The sequence below is a fragment of the Xiphophorus hellerii genome, chromosome 9 (assembly GCF_003331165.1).
Source record: "Xiphophorus hellerii strain 12219 chromosome 9, Xiphophorus_hellerii-4.1, whole genome shotgun sequence".
Taxonomy (NCBI): domain Eukaryota; kingdom Metazoa; phylum Chordata; class Actinopteri; order Cyprinodontiformes; family Poeciliidae; genus Xiphophorus; species Xiphophorus hellerii.
The window spans coordinates 1,878,054-1,893,993 of NC_045680.1; the positions used below are offsets into that span (position 1 = coordinate 1,878,054).

The following is a 15,940-nucleotide window of genomic DNA, read 5'->3' on the forward strand; positions in this document are numbered from 1 at the left end:
TAATTAGAAATTGGGACAATTTATCTTAAACTTAATTAACTTAATTACTATTCATGCCTCTAAAAGCAAATTGCTTTTGGTTACATACATGAAAAAACAAAACAAAAAGCAAATCAAATGCTACAAACATTTTGTGATTGTGTACTGCTCTGTGTTTGAGCTTGTTTACTTTCAGTTTTGATTTGGCATGTTGATTATTTTTGATTATTTTGCAGTTCCAATTAATGACAAAACTGTTGGTCTCCTGCTTCACAAATGAAGCATTTTGCGCCAAAGGTTATGATAATTAATGACTGTACTGTCTGATACCAGAAACGAATAGTTTGTTTTTAATTTGTATAACAAGCTGTTTGACTAGTCAGTTCTTTCTGAAGTTCTAGAGCATAATACAATCTAATTACTTACACAAATGTAAACAATTCTTTATTTATTACCAAGTAGTAAAAAATATTCATACTTTTTTCTTTTGATCAAAGCTCAGGGAAACCATCCTAACCCTGATTTGTTGAAAAGATGTTTTAATTATTTTGTATCTTTTTAGAATTAAATTTTCTCAGTATTGTTTCATGCTTTAAATTTCTTTTGGTGCAGCACAGTATAGTGATCATATGTAATAGCCACTACATTGGTGTGCGTAATATTACCATTGCAAAAGACTTTAAGGAAAACCGTAAGCATTTTGCATGCTAGTTAGATATTCAGCCTGTTAAATGGGGACAGTGCAGTCAATTTCCACCCCTGACGGAGCAAAGTGTCGAAGATGCTAAAGGTCAGTGACTGTTGAAAACCTGGAAGAGTGAGGAAAATACGGATTTGTTGGTTGCTGTCCCAGTAACCTTGACATCACAGGATTTTCCATCATGCAGCCCAACTTCTCTGCATTACGTCTGTATTTGCGCCATGATAAAATTCTAAATTACTTTCTAGGCTGTGCAGATCCTGGGTTTTGGTGACCTGTTCTTTTCCTCTTTGGTTCTAAACAAGAGAGTGTTTGTACAAAAAAAAAAAAAAGAACCATGTTGCTGAATTGTTTGACCCCAATTCCCGTTGCCTCTGTTTGAAGCTCAGTCCCCGATGGCTCAGAACACAAAAGTCTACTCTTCCTTCAGACAAGACAGAACAAGGCTTCAGTTTTCCCCAAGAGGAGATTTAAAGTCGCAGTTCAGCAGGCACAATTCATTTGTGAGATTTGACAGCAAATTTACCATTTGGTTATGTTGGCGTTTGATAAAAGATGAACTGATGAGGGTTTTGATGGGGTAGATATCATTTTTGGTTTAAATGTTTGACCTGCCATTTGGGATTTAAGCCAATGTGGATTTCTCAGAAAGAAAGTTTCTTCTGTGAGATGTCATTATTTTTATTAGGAAGATCGGTGTGACAGAGGAGGAGCTGCAGATGTTGTTTTAAAATAGACCACATGATTACAGTGTTGACTTTTTAAATACTGTAGTTTTTAGCATTTTTCCAATAGCAAATTGCAACTGTGCTGCACCCAGTTCAGCCTTCCTGTTATCTGCTGAACTCGTTTCCAGCCTGTTAACACTTTGCAGGTGAAATGCTGTGAAGGCCTGCTGTTTGCTAATGAATTGGCTTTCAGCAAGACTAAAAATATACAAAAACTCACCAAATTTTTTACATGCATCAGTTATAAGAAGTACTTTAATTACAATACATATTTGCAGCACTTCATCCTTAATTTTTATGCCCATTTCAGGTTTTGGAATATAATTTCCATTTCACAATAGATATTAAGGCATAGTTTTGCCCTTTTCTTATTTTTCGTGAAAGGACTAAAGCAATAAGGTGGTTGTGGCCCCACATCAACTGATTTTTATTAGGGCAAATAAACTTTGTGGATTGAGGGAATGTTTCTAGAGTGAGAAATGTTTTGTGCGACCAACCAGCTGCAATATTAGAAGCATTTTCTGACATGAATAGCAAGAAGGTGAGATACTCAGCATACAACAGGATTATAACACTGTGTCTGCCTGCTATGATTGTTTAAATAAGAAAAACGCAATGACACATCTCCAGTCGTCCTGTACTGGCTTACTTTTTTAAGGCCTGTGTGAGAGTTTGTATTTGTGTTTTGTGAATGGCAAGCTCAGATGGCAGTCATCTTTAGAAAATGCTTCCAGAAGAAATGTTTTTACTATTATCAGTAATGTAAAATCATGGGTTCTACATTTGCAGTGCCTTAAAAGCATGTTTTAATATCAAATAAAGGGATCTCTGACAACTGAAAGAGTCCAACACTACAAACATGTATTTTCCTTCCTCATTGACTCATATTTCCCTTTCAATTCCTGATTTCAGGCGTCCCCTCTGCTCCTCGCAATGTGGTCTCAGTGGTGAATCAGACGTCGGTGATCCTGGAGTGGCACTCGCCACGCGACACCGGGCACCGTGACGACCTGTCATACAACGTCGTGTGCCGGCGTTGCCACAGCAGCGAGCGGCGGGCATGCCAGCCATGCGATGACAGCGTGGTTTATACTCCAGGCAAGGAGGCGTTGAAGGGAACAAGGGTGGAAATCAGCAAGCTTCGTGCTCACACGTCGTACACCTTTGACATTCAGGTTTGTGCCTGCAGATGTATTATCTTAGGTTTGCAAGGAAATGCAAGTATAGGGTGATTCTTGCTGTGCAGTATAACCCCCCCCCCCAAATAGTTTAAAAGCTTAAAATTCATAGTATGTTGTGAGAAATATTCCTCAAGTTTTGTTTGTTTGTGAAAAAGCTCCATCCGAACATGATAAGCCACTTTAAAAACAGCCTTGTTCTCGTCAGTTATTGTTTAAAATGCAAATTGCTACCACCTATTCACTAAAATGCTCAAAGATACTGGCGCTACATAGAAAGTTGCTGACCTGCAGGCTTTTATGCAAAATCTGCAATTATATCTGCCGGCTTACAAGGTCACTGTAATGTCTGTAAAGTCTTTATAGTGATAAATATTCAATCTTCTCCCATCTGGCTCCTTTACTGTAAAAAGTTTAGAGCTCAATTTTGTTTCTGAATTTTGACATCCAAGGACATCCGGAGTAAAATAACATTTTCACATATAAACATAGTTATTTGAATACTCTGGTTTATGAGATTTTCCCATAAAGCAGGGTTGTATGTAAACTAGTGTATTCTGAAAATATTGAATAAAATTATTTCCCCCACATTCCACGAAAACACCTAAGATAAATAAGTCAAAGTCTGAATTAAAATCTTATTTTTTCTTAGTTTTGGATTTACCATGTTGTTTTGCAGGGGGTTCGAGTGTAAGCAGCAGATTTAGCGATTAGGGAAAGGCAGAAACGTAAAATTAAATTAGCAGAGCCTCAAGTAAATGATCATGAATTAAAACATTAATTTGCCCTGACTAAAGCATTGGTTTCACTGTCAGAATGATTAACTGCACACTTGGCAAACAATATATGGCAACTGGTCTCGTCTTTGAAACCCACAGAGAATGTGGTCAGCTTGTCTTTGTCTCAGAGATAAGACATTAAATCTAAAAACAATTCACTTTTGTGACAATTTTAACAGATTCTTCTGTCAGGCTTAAAATACAGCTCGATTGTTTTTGGTACTAGACAGACATGTCAGTCAAAGGATTTTGCTATTCTAATGTGATGGAGTTGATGAATAATTCTGGACACTGACAGAATTTGTGCTGTCAAGGACAAATCCAAAAATCATTCTCCTATTATACAGTGGATATAAAAGTGTAAAGGCTTCAGTTTGAATGCCAGGTTTTTGATACATGGGGAAAAAAAATTATAATTCATAGATTTTTAAATTTATTTTACTTGAATAAATATGAGTAGGTAGAAAATCTATCTGTCTGTCTGTGTGTCTATTTGTCTGTCTGTCTACATACTTAACAAGCTATCTGTCTAGATACCTGCTGGACAAGATAGCGAGCTAGCAATCTAGCTGTCCAACTTATCCTTGATAGCAATCGTTTTGTTATGTATTTGCGTTCCAACCTTCCTAAATATAATCTATAAATCACCTCCTTTAAACATGTAACTGTGTTCTGTATTGTCTCTATTGTTTAAAAGCTGACCATTGGTATTTTAACTGTGCAGGCAGTCAATGGAGTGTCCAATAAGAGCCCTTATCCTGCCCAACAGCTGTCAATCAACATTACAACCAATCAGGCAGGTGAGTTAGAGCTGAAAAAGAAAAAAAAAACTGTTGTGCGGGCGTGTGTGTTTACAAGCGTCTGCGTGTGTAAGCATACCCCGGGGCACAGTGGATTAAATGCGGGAGGGATGGCTGGAGAGATAAAGGAAATTGAGCCACAGCCTTTTAATTCATAAAACATGTTACAGGGTTGTCGTCTCCTACCTTCCTCTGTTCCTCCCCCCTTCACTTCTTCTTGCACATTCGCAGCTTTAATCCTTTTTCAACTCTCCTCTTCTGCTTCTTCCTCTCTTTTCCTTTTCTGAGCTTTATCTCCCCTTACCCTGCCCTCCTCCTCCCACTCAGCCTGCTGCTGTGTAATTCGAACATAACATAACCGAGTTATTGCTCCATCAAAATCTTATGGAGACGGACATAAGCAATACTTCCACTTCTACTTAAATTTAGATTTGAAAGCTGCTTTTCTCTGATGGAAAAATATAATTGACCTTATCCACTGTAACAGAGGCTCACTTGTAATCGAAGTCTGATCCACTGCCACTCTGCCACTTACCAAGTGCATTTTCAGCTGATGTCTGATGCAAACTCCTCATGCTCCTGAAATATTTTAGGATACAACAATATCATCTATTATCATCGAGTTAACTACGATTGTAGGGGCTTTTTATGTAGGCAGTAGGTTTTGAGTGTCGTTCGCAGAACTTTATGATTTGAAACTCAATGCACTTAGAAACAAAATTGTAAAGCAACGGCTTGACATTAAAGCCTAAGGCTTTCAAATCACAGCTCATTCATACTGTTTTACTTAAATGCATTGATACTTCTTAAATTACACCAAAATCTCTGGATTACTGAGCTTTTTAAGATGAATTATTGATTTTTCGGATACAATGGCTAAAGATGATTCACTGTAATGCATGGAGAGAAAATGAAATTACTTTTTTTTTTCCTCCACTCAAATACTTTTCATTAAGGTGAACCATTGCAATGCATTTCATTGCTATCTTCAGTAATAGCCCCCATAATTCCTTCATGTCTTCTCTTAACAAAGGACTATTGCAGAAATATGATTTAGAAAACTATCTTATTAAACATTCCTAGCAGCTAAATCCTGAAGCCTATTACAGCCAAATGTCCACAAATCCTGAGATCACAGCTAAAAAAGCATTAAAATATCACACATGTTCCCACATCATTGAGAAAAACGGCAATTTTATTTCACGCCCACTGAAGTAGAAACCTTTCCCCTTTTTCTTTGCAAGCATTTTAAGCATTTTATCATTACATTACCCTCTATTTGCATATTTATAATGTCTAAACATCCTGGTGAATCTGTAAAACTCCTAATCGGTTGTGTGTTGTTGCGTTTGCGTGTGTGAATGTTTGTTTTATACTAGCTCCCTCTGAGGTTCCCATAATGCACCAAGTGAGCTCAACGAGCCGCAGCTTCTCTCTTTCATGGCCGCCACCCGAGCAGCCCAACGGGATCATCCTCGACTACGAGATCAGATACTACGACAAGGTAGACTGGAATGATAAACGTGTGTGTGTGTGTGTGTGGCTGAACGTTTTGGTGTTTCGTTCTCAGCCAGTAATCTGCTGGGAGTCGATAAAACAGGAAAATCAATGTGAAGTGCATTAATGTCATTTAATTAACTGTTAGTAAGTACTAGAAACTGCTTTATTTTGCAAACACCTTTGCTCACTGAGATCTGAATGCTTGTTTCCTCATCGATGTCTTGCTATGTGGAAATTTAGATTTTCCTTTTGTTCAGCATGGCTCAAAATCTACGAGGAGAAAATTTTAGAGTGATTGTGAACTCCAGCTGTGATTATTGCACTATTTTCAACTGAGTGAGATTGTTGTCTGATATGATCTCCTCAGCATTTTCAGCAACAAAAATCACAGACTCAAGTTGTTTCTTTGAAACGCATTTTTTTTTTTTTCTGGAAAATTTCTGCCACCTTTTCCAATTTATGCGTGAATTGGAAAACTTCACAAGATATCAATATTACACATTTTACGACTTTTAAACACAGGAACTTGTATTATTTCATGTCAAAATGAAATCTAAATTCAGTTGAACTTTTAAAGCATAAAGTACATATGTTTATTTGTTTATTTACAGAACTACTCTGAACCTTATTGATCTGGAAGGGAAATTACATTTTGCTGTAACTCATATATGACGGAAAGGGTTCCTGTAGCAGTCTGTATAACATTGAATTTGATGAAGCCCCTGATTGAAGACACTCTGAAAATACTGAAACAAAAATGTGAATATTTTGGGCTTTGGTTGCTGTTTCCATCACCTTTATCAGGTAATTGATAAAGGTGTACTAATGGGTTTGTTGCACATGGACTAGGCCTTATTGTTGTGTGCTGTCATCTTTTATCACACACACTATATATATCAGCTGAAAAAAAGAATAAAAAGCATTCTTCTTTCTTCATGGCTTGCATAAACCTCACAGCATATTTTCCATTATTAGCATTTAAAGCTTTATAGTTAGTTTTTGATACTCCTTTGTATACTCTTACAGTAAAATCTGTTTATGTTTCTAGTCTTTATAATGTTCACACTTTCAATTCTTAAACTTTATCCAAGTAATAATTTTAATTTGATAAAGACTTATATTTTTACACTGCAAATAATAATCACAAAATATTAAAAGTGGTGAAATCTATTACAGATTACTGAGTGCAGAAAAATGTTTGACATCTTAAAATATTCAATATATGCATTTAAAAATATAACGAGGCTACAACACCATCAGTCTCTGAATACCAGGCTATGAAAAGGTTAATTAAAAAGAAAACCTCCAGAAGCCTCAATACAAAGTCTCTTTTTTCAAGCGTGGACAAGGTTGCTAATTGAATGAATTGATTGTCTACTTCAAATCAATCAAAGCAAGTGTTTTTGATTTGCTGTAAATGGATTTATAATAGAACCAAGCACAATGTTGTTTTGCACCTGGCAGAACAGTGCTGGTTATAAGATGGCAAACTTATTAGAGGAGGCAAATTGTAAACGTTTTCTGTCGTGAATAATTAAATTAATGGATAAAAAAAGTTCATGTATATTTTAAATTTGTCACATAAAACACAGATGCCTTAATAGATGTTTTTAAAACATTACTTAATTGTGTTCATTGTGCTTTTTAAACATTTATTTCTTTATTTTCATGTTCTCCTTCCTCTGACTTAACATGCCCACTGCTCCAACTGCTGATGAAAATAACTACTGCTGCGTTCGCTGGCTGACACACTTGGCATGATCATTAATTAAGGACAGCTGCTGGCGGAAAGCTGTCAACTTGTTTGTGATTTGTTTAACTGTTGCATTTTCTTCCTCACTGGTGGTAGATGTCCAGTCACGTAAATGCATCATCTTTGACAGAATCATCTTGTAATTAGTGAAGATGGATTTTTAAAGTAAAAGGCAGATCATTTGTCAATAGCCTGTGGTCACATTGACAGGGTCTTACAAAGAGCGAAAGGCTCCTTTCAACAATTAAAAATGAGTGAACACTTTTCTTAACTATTGGCTCTTGTAAAACAGCAGACATGGGAAATTTTTGAAGATTATGGTGGTAACAGTCTTTCAGATACTGTAAAGCAGTAATAAGGTAAAATAAAACACTTTAGTCCTTAACTATATGGCCTTATAACAAGCTCATATTTTAATTATTTGCCAGCAAAATACTGACCAAAATGATTAACCTTTTGTGATTCACAATGTTAGTGTTCAGCGCCGACTAACAACTGCTTAAATTCTGACCCTCCGTCAGACAGCAGGATTAAGAAAAAACTTAAAGCTTTTCTACAACATATAAAAAATGACTTTTGTCTAGTCAAAGCAAAGGTTTGACTGCTCTTTTTAGGAACAGTAGTTTAGCATTTGGATTTTATTTTTCAATTTGGTTTATTGCAGTAACCGCTGGGAAAGCAGATCCAAAATGCCCTATCAAAATATAAATTAACTCACGATCAGAACAAAACTTCTGGTGATGGACTGCAATATTTTGTACCCAAATAATTGAATATAATATGACCAAAACTGTGTCTGAAATGGCTTTGGGCAAAAGCAACCAGGGAATCAGAACCAAAGAAATGGAAATATACAGTTATTAGCATTATTTCCAACATGTTTTTTATAATTCATTAAAATACTTAAACATAAAGATAAACAGACAGATTTGATTTGATTTATAGTAAATTGATTGAGGATCTATTTAGAAGATTCAACATAGATTTTAAAGTTTAATGCAGATGAGTAAAAACTGTATTTTCATTAACTGTGACATGTGGAAGAGGTTAAGTTGAAAATAATTGATACGTAGCTCATTTGGTTCAGATGTTTCCGACTTATCCAAAATAACATAAATGGAAACATTAATATTTGTTCAGACAAATTGCTTTTAAAATTGATTCGTATTAAATTTAGTCTTTTCTTTTATATGCCCTGCAGCTAAAATAAGAGAAGTAAGATATGTTGTAGTAAACACAACCTCAGTCGTCAATATAATTTTTAGTATCATTTTTCTTTATTTTTTTCTGGTTTCATATTTCAAATTGTGCATTGTGACCCGGTTTGTGGACAGTACTGACTAATATTGGCCGTTTGTTTGCTGAAGGAGATTGCCTCCCAGATTCCTTTCCTCCTCTCACTGTGTTCATGTGTTCATTTCTCTGTGTGGACTCTGAGACCTCTGGGATCACCCAGATTCTCTCACCAGGGAAGGACTGAATATTTTCTTTCCAGAGCGACTCGAACACACAAAGTGAAACCTTTCCTCGACCAAAACAAGATTTCCTAAAGGTGTAGATGCTGAAAATGTTCAGTTTTCTTTAAAACCTTAATGCCATCATCAGCAGACTAAATAAAAAATGTTTTTTGAAAAGCATTTTTAGGCACTTTCTTCAAAACTCAGTGGAACTTTAGCTTTTGTACAATAAGTTAAAAAATGTCCAGATACTTTGTCCCTCCTTCCTGGGGTTTAGTCAGTTAGTCCAGATGTAGTTTTTCCTATCAGGTTTGCCAGCTGCTTCAGGGTGATCCTGAGGTGTTTGTAAGCCATGTTTGATATGTAATTCCTCCTACAGGGTCTAAATCTACCCTAGAGGTTTTTTTTTTTTAAGCATGCAAGCATTTTGCAGAAAATCTCCATAAAGGCCCACAAGCTGTCCTTATCGATGCTCTCTGAAGGTATCTGAGTTTCTCTCTGTATTTAACGCACCGGCCTCTTAATGGAAGTTTTTTTTTGTTGCACATTTTGTTTGTATATGTGTGGTTAACAATGTAGCCATCAAGCTATCGATAACTGAATGCAGATGATAAATGGAGTCACAGTTTAAGTAACCCCCGGCTTGCCTGACTGATAACGGAGAAATTCTCGGTCATTTTGAATCAGGCAGGAAAAAGAATGCCAGACCCGGGGCGGTGCTAAGAGCAACTAATTCAGGGGTAAAACTTGTGCAACCAGATTGCTTTCCCGTGAAAGGCTGCTGCTGCTGCGTTTCTGTCAGGAATAAAACTGCCTAAATGAAAGAAATTGGAATCTCTTACTAATTCCTTGTAATTTGCTGAATATTAAGCTGTGAGCATGAAAGGTAAGTTACTGGAGTATCTGTCATTTAAAGCAAGGACTGTTCCTGTTGTTTCTGAAGCTGAGACCAGAAAAACAATTCGCTGCAGATAGATGAAAAACAAATTACCTACAAGGAATTGTGTAAGATACACTGAAAAGAACACGAGCCTCCTCACAACCCACTCTTTTTTACTCCTAATCCACTTATCTTTGCTCAACAACAGATATATACAAAATAAGCATTTTTCTTTTTTTTTTTCTCGGTTGCAGTTGCTGGTGTACAAGATTCCCCCACTTTCATTATGTACTGCAAACGTTGCCAATTGTGACTCTTTTAGGCTCAATTTCAGCAGTTGTCTTTAATTAAAACATTCAGGCACACTCTTAACATCTAAGAGTTTATTATCTAAGTTTATTGCAGTTTTCAGAGTACACATCCCCCAACAAGCACTGAGGAGAGGGACCCTCCCCATCTTGTTGCTGCAACAAGATGGGGATGTGACAATAATAGTGATGCAGTAACGAATTGCAGATGTTTAACTTGAGCAGAGAGGTTATGTAAGTGGTCTGGTTGTGCTTTTATGGTATAAAAAGAACCAATATTTTATTGATCATCTGCCACAGCTGAAATATTAATATCAGATATGAAATTGGCCAAAAATGTAGATCTCTTCAACCTGAAAAGGGTTTTATTTGGGCAGAAACACAGTATGTGCAGGAAAGCAGAATGCTACATAAATAAAACAAGAATTGCATTTTAAATAAACCAAATGTTGCTTTAGTGTGTGTTGAAACCCTGAAGAAAACATACTGCTGTGTCATGGACGTACAAAGAAACACTCATAGTTACAATAATAATGAAATTACACACAGTTACATGCAGCTATCCACTTTGGTAATAACACTGGCTTCCTTCTTTTCAAAGTATTGCCTGCAAAACAGGATCCAATCAGAGTTTGCCCGTGTAATTCCCCCAGAAGGGGAATATTCGAATCAATTTACAGTTTTCACAAAAATCACCTCCAATATTTTTTTTTTCACCCATATTACAGATGTTACCACCCGATCCCCATTTTCCGTGCTTTAGTAAAAAGTATGGCCTGCAAATGATTGCCTAAAGTTGTTTTGTTTTGCATTTTTCTGGCTACTTAGTATATTTGTCCAGGTTTAATGTAACATTTTACTACAATATTTTTGATCATTACTGAGTCAAATCCATTAATTCAAAATTGATAAAAAATTCAAAAGTGTGCACTTGAATGCAAAACCAAAAGTCGTGTTGCACTGGTTAGAACTGTGATGCTTTGCAGTAATATTGGAAAACAAATGATCTTTGAAAGCATATCCTTGAGTCCTCTGTCAGCAAATTAGAAAAGGCTCTTTTTAACTTCCCAACTATCTGTTTTTTTGTTTTATTTTTGTCATTTTAGAGGGAATAAACAGAAAAAAGTAAAACAAAAGCTCCTGTAAACTCTGTCCAGAAACTAAATAACACATTTTAACTTCCTCATTGCAGAGTTTTCTCAGCATAAAGAGATGCTAATAATTACCTCTTGAACATTTTCCCATAAATATGTATTAAGCCTCTTTTTGCTCTTTTGCCCTGAAATAAAATCCAGGGAATTAGTAAGCAGATACCATCTGTGTGTAATATAATCTCAGCATAAAGGCCTCACAGGGTTATTAGAGAACATTATTGAAAAGAAAAGTGAAGGAGGAGTAGGTCATAAAATTATATCCTAAAGCTTTTGAACATATTATGAATTAGTGTTAGATTTTAGTTTGGAACAACTGCAGACCTGACCCGACCCTCAACCTGAACTAACAGGTCTAGCAAAACGAGCAATTATTATAGAAGCACTGAAGAGTAACTCTGGAAGAGCTGCAAAAATCTGTAGCTGTGGTTAGAGGACCTGTGCAAAGTCAAACCATTAATGGTGTACTTCATAAATCTGGTCTTCATTTTGAGTTTGTCCTCTACGGAACATGGAAAACAAGTAAGTATTTCTTTTCTTTTCTTTTTTTTAAAAAACTTTTTGACCTACTCCTGAATCACAACATCTTCACCATGAAACGTGGTAGTAGTAGCATCATGGTGAGGGGGCACTGGAGTTAATGCAAGTCATATGGATGAAGCTGCAGTAAATGCAGATCCTGGATGCGTTGTGTAAAATGGCATGGACCTGAATCAAACGGGATCTGAAACTTTTTGTTTCCAAATAGCCTTGACCTTGGACATTGTTTTGGTATTTCAGTCTGTAGATGAGGATGGCTGTTAGAAACATATCCCAAAAGACTTGTAGACACAGTGAAAGGTGGCTCCTCAAGATATCGAGGCAAAGATGGTGAACATACACCTCAAACTATTCAGATTTTATTTGCAGGAAATTCAAAACTTCATTTTAATATTTCTTTGTGTTCATTTCACATGAGATCCAGATAAAGTGAACCAACATGACAAATTATGAGGGTGTTTTGGTGGGGTTAAAACTCAGACATGGTACTGTACCTTCACAGCAAATTTTGCAAATTCATAATTACTCGATCTCTTGTTGAAATAACTCTGAAAGAGTTGAATTAAAACCAATTGTGAACGGGACCAAACGGACTCGTGTTCCTCCAGTTTGATCCAGGAAAAGATGGAAAACAGCAGACATGATGTCGCATAACATGATGTGCTTTTAACACTGTGAGGACAATTACAATGAGCCAAGGAGAGAGTGAGTGAGATATTTATTACAGCTGTAGTCAAAACTCATACTGCGCCCTGAGTCGGCCTTATTTGCTGCAAGGTTTCCGTTAATAAAGTCTCATATTGAAGTCAATTAGGATTCTGCATTTCCCACTGTGAAGCAGTCAACCACGTAAAGACTAATTTTAGCTCATAGCTTTAAGTGAAGATGTCCTGTGGGAGCAGTTTGATAAGCCTGGTGAGGGAGGACACACAGCTGTGCTGCACCCATTTTTCTGGCAGTTTTGTCATTTTTTTCACCTTCCTCATCTCCTGCAGCTCTTCACTCCATCCTTCCTCACTCCCACTCTATAGATAATGAGTTTTAATGTAGTAAATTTGATATGGTGGAGAAAGTCAAAATTTTCCCCCAATACTTATCTCTGTCTGCCAGGCCTTCCCAGACGTCCTGCCCCCTAACCTCTTTACTCCAGTCAGCATGGAGTCGAGCTTTCCTCGCCACACACAACTCCAGAATCTAAACTCCAACATTGACGCGACGTCTTTTCTGCACTTACTTCCAAAACTTACCTACTTTTTAAACTTTAAAATCATCCAAAACCCACCGTTTGATTATCAGCTAACATTGCCGATTTAAATGTGCAATAACATTTTGCATACACAACATTATATGGACATAATTTAGGTCAATGCCTATAAAGAGAAGGAAGGAGTAAAATGTTTGATCCCATCATGATTAGTATTTTGATACAAGAGAATGGGTTAATGACTGACATGTGGAAAATGGGTTTTCGCTATGAATATTTATGATAGAAAACTCAATCATCTTTAACCCCATGTCGTCTTCTGATAACCCGCCCTTTTTCTCCCCAATCTACCGGCAATTTCCACCCACTAGTCTCCCTCCTGGGCGGTGTTCCTCATCACCGCCATCATCTCTTTTCCTCTCCACTTTGCTCTGCCGTCGACCTCCCCACCCCGCCGTCCTTCATTCTCGTGCCACGACTCCCTGCCTATACCTTCACGCCGCCACCACTGCAGCTCTTTCGTTCTGCCGCCCGCTCTTAGATTTAGCCTCTGTAAAACCTTGTTATCTGAAAGAAAATGACAGAAAATAGGAAGTCTAAAATGAGAAGAAGGGGGCATAGATGGAGGTAAAAGGTGATAGCCTTGGATTTATGAGATGGAAAAGATAATATGGGGACGAATGGAACGGGAGAAGTCCACATGCTCGTCTTTCTTTGTGGGTGAAAGCTAATTAACTGCAATATTGTATTTGCATAGAATGGAAAGATGAATGACTCAAAAGAGCAAGAAGGAAGAAAAATGGTCATCAGGAAGGGTTTAGGTGTGTTGGAGAAATAATTGACATAAAAATGCTAATCATCCATAAGCTGAAAGACGGTGAAAATGAAATATGAACAGGGCTCTTTATGATGTGACATCCATATAGATGTTGATGTCACATCAAAAAGGATTATGCAAATGAGAACCATTGAGGAGTCCCGAAAAAATGGAGAAAAGCAGCTGTAAATCAAAACGTCAACATATATTTCAGAATGTTTGCGCCCTGATGTTGCCATGTATGGGTGGAAAATGCAACAATGATGCTGCAATTTTCTCTTTTCAATTTTCTTTCAGGCAGATGAGCAGCTGAAATAACATTCATGTGCTTGATGGAAGAGTTTGCCAGGTGGTATTCTTAAAAAAGAATCAGGACTTCACTGAAGATGAACATTTTGACTTTTTAACAACAATGTGAACAAAATTACGTATAGGCATCATGGATCTATTAAAATTTCATTAACAAAAGTGCAGCAAGTTTGTGCTTCTGCTGCTTTCTCTGAAACAACTTAAAATTTTAGTAACTGGCCATTATTAATGTGTTTTTGACTGAAGTACTATTAGGGTTAAAAGTGACCGCAGCTACAAGTGTCTAAATGGATGACTTTGCAGTCAGAAACTGGATATTTATTTTGCATTCTAAAGAAAAAAACTTTTATATATGTGAATGAGAGCAGCTGTTTGGGGAATTTACGACAGAAAAAATCAACAATATCAATAAAACAATTTGTGAATGGCGGCTTGACGTACATTTAAAATTTATTCCTGACAAAATATGATACATAAAAAAGTTGAAGATGTAAACCTGGTGAACCAAAAACTTGATTTAATAAATTTCAGACTGGTTGAGCTGGATTTAGAACTATTTTATTTTGAAAAGGATGAGGTGGTGGAATCCTGGTGCATCAAATCATCCATCCATTCATTTTCTAGTCACACTTATCTGTGCAAGGTGAGGGGGAACTGGTTCCCATCTCCAGTGGTCTTTGGGTGAGATGTGGGAAACGCTGTGGACCGTCACTGGATGCATCCAAGCATATTAATGGAAAATCAAATGAAAGAAAAAGTATGCCAGAAAAATGTGTGAGCAAAGAAATAACGGAGGACTGTGAAGAAAAAATTAATTCAAGAGTTTGGAGGTCATTTACCAGGTGTGAACTGCTGCTGGAGTCGGTGGTTTGAGCGCAAACTGTTGCATTCCTTGTGTTGAGCCACTGCTGAAACATCAGTAGTGAGAAAAAAGACTGAAGATTGTTACTTAGTGACCCAGAGTCCTTTTTCTGACAAAAATATATATTTTTTGTCAGATAAAATTGGACAAAAAATCCAGAAAATGTCGGTATGGCGCTCCGCCAACAAGCTTCTTGTATCGACTTCAGGAAACGCAACACGATCACTAACCTCTACATAAATAATGTCTGTGTTGAGATGGTGCATTAATTTAAATTCCTTTATATTCACATCTCTGATTGTCTGTCACGCCTTAGAGATTGTTTAAAAGGTACAACAGCATCTCCACTTCCTGAGAATCATCTGGAAAAACTGTGAATCAAAGCTGCTGATGCCCTTCTATAGATCAACAGTGGAGTTTGCTCTGGTGTATTTAATTTCTGTTTGGTTTACTGGATGTTCTATTGTGGATAAAAGAAGCATCTCTGGAGAGAGTAATTAAGACGTAGATGTCCTCTCCCTTCTCTGTCAAACAATTGCTAGCAGTTTTTAGATCTCACAAGAGCTAAAAACATCAATAAGGACGCTACAAATACCGGCGACCAAATGTTTGGACTGTACCTCTCTAGTAGGCATCATAGATCTATTTAATCAAGACTCACTAAGAGCTTTTTCCTATTTACAATATCTATTTTAAATAGCCATTGAAAATAACCATCCCCTTCTATTTTAATATGTGTGATTGTATTTTAAGTGTATTTTATCTATTTTTTTTAAATCTTACTGTAACACAGGTACTACACTTATTGAATTTTTTAATTTCTTCAGTCAATCAATTAATTAAAGTTTATTTGTTTAGCACTTTTCAGCAACAAGGCAATTTAAAGTGCATCACATTATAAAAACACAAAAATAAAAAGTCACAAAAACACCATTCAGTCAATATTTGAGAAACCAGTGACAAACATTACATCATACACATCAATATATCACTCT

General features: G+C 36.6%; 1 protein-coding gene across 1 annotated transcript in view; it reads left to right on the top strand.

Moving 5' to 3' along the window:
• Positions 1 to 15,940, top strand: part of LOC116726005 (ephrin type-B receptor 1-like) — a 105,527-nt gene that overhangs the window by 56,310 nt on the left and 33,277 nt on the right. Inside the window, exons 7-9 of the mRNA XM_032572458.1 lie at positions 2,320 to 2,582; positions 4,089 to 4,164; positions 5,544 to 5,668. Coding sequence (XP_032428349.1) covers positions 2,320 to 2,582; positions 4,089 to 4,164; positions 5,544 to 5,668 — 464 coding nt within the window. The remainder of the gene's footprint in view (positions 1 to 2,319; positions 2,583 to 4,088; positions 4,165 to 5,543; positions 5,669 to 15,940) is intronic.